Raw genomic sequence first — 5,022 nt, forward strand, 5'->3', positions numbered from 1 at the left:
TATTACTGCAGAAAGATTTCGTTTTAAATTCTTGCCCAATTCCGTTACTGGTGTCTTGTTTTCTATAGCATTTTGTAGTCCAAGCACAAGAGGAATAATAGAAGACAAACTTGGATATTTTTCTCCTGATAAAATCACAGTAACATTTTCGAAAGGGCGTAAAAGTGTCACCATGTCTTCGATTATTATCCATTTATTGAAATCCAGATTTTGCCGAGATGTATCTAGCTGTGGCAAAGTAGCAGAAAGAGGTATTTTAACCTCTAATAGACGTTCGAGCATATAAAAAATACTATTCCATCGAGTCCGAACGTCTTGCTTGAGTTTCAATGTATTTACATTTAGTTGCTCTTGCATTTTGAGTAAGGCATAAGAAGCTTTTGTGCTATGCTTAAAATGCGAAACAATGGCTCGACATTTTGCCAAAACTTGTTGTTAGTTAGAAGTGTTTCCTGCTAAATCAAAAGTTTCTTTCTCTAAACAGTCTTTAACCGCGAGATTAAGAGTGTGAGCAACACAAAAATGATTTCGCTTATTCAAACATTCATTTACAGCTTTTTTCATAGCTGCAGCATTATCTGTGACAATAGTTACTACTTCTGAGCTTATTTCCCACTGGTCCATTACATCTTGTATAGCCAATGCAATATTCTCAGCCGTGTGATGTAGTTGTACTTCTGAAGTCGAAATAACTACAGAATTCGATTTATATTGATATATGTAATGTGCAGTCAGACTTATAAAGCTTTTATTACTGTCTGATGTCCAAATATCAGATGTTAACACTGAATAAGATACATCATGTAACTCATTTTTTAAAGATTCGGACACCAATTTATATTTTTCATCTACCATCAAAGCTAATTGTTTTCTATTCGGTAGTTTATAATCAGCATTCAATGCTTTCGAGTATTATTGAAAACCTGAATTTTCCACTATCTGAAATGGCTGCAAATCTTTAACTATCAGATTAATTCAAGCATTATCACCAGAATTTTGCATAATTTTTTTGGCACAGTAAGACGGGTTTGGTAGATGTGCCTTAACTTTTTTTTTTGAAGGCTCAGGCTCAACATTCAATGTGGTTGTTGATACCAGTGACTGCGATGAAGATGAATCGACCGAAGTACTCGTATTACTTTCATTTGTTGATGATGAACTCTGACATTCCTCGATGGCTACAGTGGCAGGATGCTTCTTTTTAATGTGGCTTAATAATGTGGTCGTATTTCCACTATATTTGAATGATTCTGAACACTGTTTACACCTAACACGTCCACTCACTGACGGCGTTTCGAATACATCCCAAACTAAAGATTTTCTTTTAGGACCCAGCATTTTTTAAAAACGTAACAACGCATAACACGCGAAAACTAAAATAACAACCGGCACTTTAAAGATAACCTCAAATCTTATGTAATGACACTTGTTTGTTTGTTATGAATGAATGAATATCAGTGAACGAAATGAATATAGTCTCACTCAAATGATCGGCAAACTTCGCTCCATGTCGGTTTTCGAACTCGAGTTACAGAGAATTCAACTCGAGTGGATTCGAGTTACTCCCAACTCGAGTTGACTCGAGTTAGGTACTCGAGTTAACCATCACTAGCTTTGACATCGAAAACAAAAAAATTTACATTACAGACGTTTTACTCATTATCTTTTATAAATTTGGTTCTGACTTTAAATGATTTTATAATTTTCAAAATTTAACTTTACTTGAGATTGAAGGCTATACTCCATCTCTATTGAGTAACATATCGTACTACAACGATATTTTTAATGTCGAACCAAAGCGACCAATCTCTATGATTTTATATGAGGAATTGAATATTTAGTTTATTCAAAAAATGTAAAATACTTTCTAGAGTACGAGCACCAGTACCCAGCCCCAAATCAGTAGCCAGCCACTTCATGCTAAATTATATCTATATATATATATTGAGCCAATGTTCAAGTATATGACTAGCGGGCTACTGGTTAGGGGCTGGGTACTGCTGCTCTTACTCTATATATGCGAGGTAAAAATTGAACGGAGTGATATACATAGAGTTAAATTTCGTAGACTAAATGACGGAATATCTTATAAATTAAAAAAAAATATAGTTAAATCAAGCAATGAATATAGTTATAGAATCGATAGAAAATAATTAAAAGGAAATTAAAGAACTATTAGAAAGGTAAATATAATACAATAATGGAGTAGATATGTATTTTTTTTTATTTTCCTGATTTGTTATATTTATTGATTTATTACAAGAATGCACATAGTATAGAATTATATTCAGTATACAATCGGTAAAAAGATTTAAATTATGTAATTTACAATTGTTAATAATGTTTTTTAAATATTATTTTGTGTATTAAAGCTATAAATCATAGTACGATTTTATAATATATTCCAGATGCTCTAAGGATTCTATATTTCTACAAGTAATCCATGGCAAAACTTTTTCATTTAGTAAAAATTCAACTTCTAATGACTTAATCGATATTAATCAATATTTTTTTTTGTGCGCGCAGATCCAAAATCGAAATCAAAGAATTGTACGAGATTGCTGTATTTAACGCAATACCATTCGTCTGGTTTTGAAATCTTATTCTTGTTTTCCAATAAATATTCAAAACTGAAGTCTTTCGTGGTTGATAAATTTGAAAGAGGTATATTTTGAGACTGTTTGTCTTTATTTTAAAATGGTCGATTCTTGATCAGAGATGAATACATTGTTGACGTTTTCTCAACTCTTTTGAGTGTTAAATTTTTAATAACTAAATTTTTCGGTGGCTTATACACTCGCTTCCTCTTCAAACGAGTTGCATTAAATGTTATTTGCGACATCTTGCCGTGGTCGATTTTCTGTAATATTGAATAATAAAGTATTATCATCCATCGTGGCTCTAAAAAATTTATCAAGTATATTTTGTTCCGAAAATAATTAAACTTACCGACTAATATGCGTCTTTGTAAATTTATTGTAGCAGCGAGTAACACCCCTCCGTATTAACAGTCAAACGCTTACTAACTAGAACCTTTTGAGTCGGTAACAATCTGTTTTGCTACTCTCCCTTCTACTCATTTTTCTACTCCGACATCATCGGCGGAAGTACGAAGTAGGCACGATGACCACTTTTGTCGCGTATTGCTTAACGAAAGTTCGGTCTCTTGTATAAAGTCTCCATAACTCAGAGCTTCGAATGAGTTGTAAATTTATTACTAACAAGTATCTTCTATTTTAACTAATACGTAAAACAGTTCAAGTTTCTATAAATACAGTAAACCCCTTAAAATCTCAATCGTATTATAGCTGAGCATTCAAATACTCCCGGGCGAATCGACCTTCAGCCAATCATTTATAAACCGCGAGCTAACTCCTTCACTACTCGCTAGAGGAGGACATAAAATAATTGAGGAGGACATGACAGCTCTGATCTTGGAGTTGTAATTAATAAACCAGGTTTGCCAGAAATGTCAGCTCGGAAGCAGCGTGCCCTTACGGAAAATTCGCACACTAATTTAGAAAACTTGCCAGTCATATAAATAAACCCTAATAGCACAGTTTGCTTGAGCAAAATTTCCGTCAACTTCGGACTTTTCCATTTTTTACGACAATTTGTATGCAACTTGCTATTGAATTTGAAGTAAATTTACTGCCCGAATTAGAATGCAAACTTACTTTAAAAGTTAACTAGAAAAAAGTTTTCTTTAATTTTCACGCAAAATTTATATCAATTTATCGTTAATTTAACTTGAAAAATTGTTAAGTATATTTTTACCCTCAAATTGTAGACAATTTTGTGTATAAATTTTCTTATCTTCTGAAATGGTAAGAATAAACATTACCGACTGTTTTTTGTTCGTAAAATTTTACTTTTGAATAAAAGAAAAATTAACCGAAAATTTTTCTTTTCAACTTTTGCTGTGAAATTGTCGGCAAATTTGGGCAGCAGATTTCAGGTAATTTTAACATCAAATTACCCTTATTCTCAACCTAAAGTGGCGATTAGGGCAGTTTCAAAAGCTTACCACTCTATATTATCGACAGCTTGTAACTGATTGGATTAATTTAGAACTCTATCAATTACTTCATATATTGCTTTTGTTTTTATTAACACGTTAATCCTACAATGAAACAACATAATAGAAACGATGATTGATGCGTTTTACGTATAAATTTGAAATATATTATTCAATGAATGACAATTTTTTTCTACTCACTTCAAATACTGCTGAAAAAATTTAAATAAAACAAAATAGTAACTGTCATTAAGTGCGCTCTCATTGCTTCATATCTCAAAATTATACATATTAATTAAAAACTTATACATCGTGTATAAACTTCGACTCAACATCAGAATATTTACCTTTTAATCACATTGTTATCACAACAAATAATTTATATTATTTTTAAGAGAATAATTTGAAAAGTGTTTAATATGATGAATGTTTTCATAATAACTATAAACCAAAAATTAAGAGCTTGAACAACAAAAACTATTAATATATTATCATAGTTTCTAATATTATAGTTTACAATTCTAAAAGTAAGTATGATATCAATCAGTTAAGTTATTCAGTAAGTTAGTATGATCTCAATTAGTGAAAGTTCAAAATTTGTATCAATCTATAAACATTGTTCCAGATGGTTCAAGAGCCAAAAGAACATGAGTATTACGAAGGAGAGCTTTTTAGTTCTTTCGATGAAATAGAATCTCGTTTGAAGAAATATTCCGAGTTACATAAACAACTTTTGACTAAGGGGCGAAACGAAACATTCTTATGCGAAATTACGTGGAGAAGTTAATGAATCATTAAGATATAGAAAAATACGATTTAATTGTAAATTCGGTTTACCGAGAAATTCTTAAGCTAAAGTTCGACAAACTAGGTATTTTTTAAGAATAAGGTTCAAACTTTTTTACAGAATTGATTTTTGATAGTTCTATACGTTTTTTATTTAAATAATTGCAACAGTATCGTATTTCGCTTTCGAAATTAAAACAAAAAAAATCAAATTTGGC

At 31.2% G+C, this 5,022-nt stretch overlaps 1 protein-coding gene across 1 annotated transcript; it reads right to left on the reverse strand.

Annotated features, from left to right (window-relative positions):
* Positions 1-435: 435 nt before the first annotated feature.
* On the reverse strand, positions 436-855 carry LOC128668861 (uncharacterized). The gene has a single exon (XM_053742668.1). It carries the CDS (start codon positions 853-855, stop codon positions 436-438), a length of 420 nt encoding a protein of 139 aa, XP_053598643.1.
* Between the last annotated feature and the right edge of the window lie 4,167 nt (positions 856-5,022).

This window comes from Microplitis demolitor, chromosome 10 (genome assembly GCF_026212275.2).
Source record: "Microplitis demolitor isolate Queensland-Clemson2020A chromosome 10, iyMicDemo2.1a, whole genome shotgun sequence".
Classification (NCBI taxonomy): Eukaryota; Metazoa; Arthropoda; class Insecta; order Hymenoptera; family Braconidae; genus Microplitis; species Microplitis demolitor.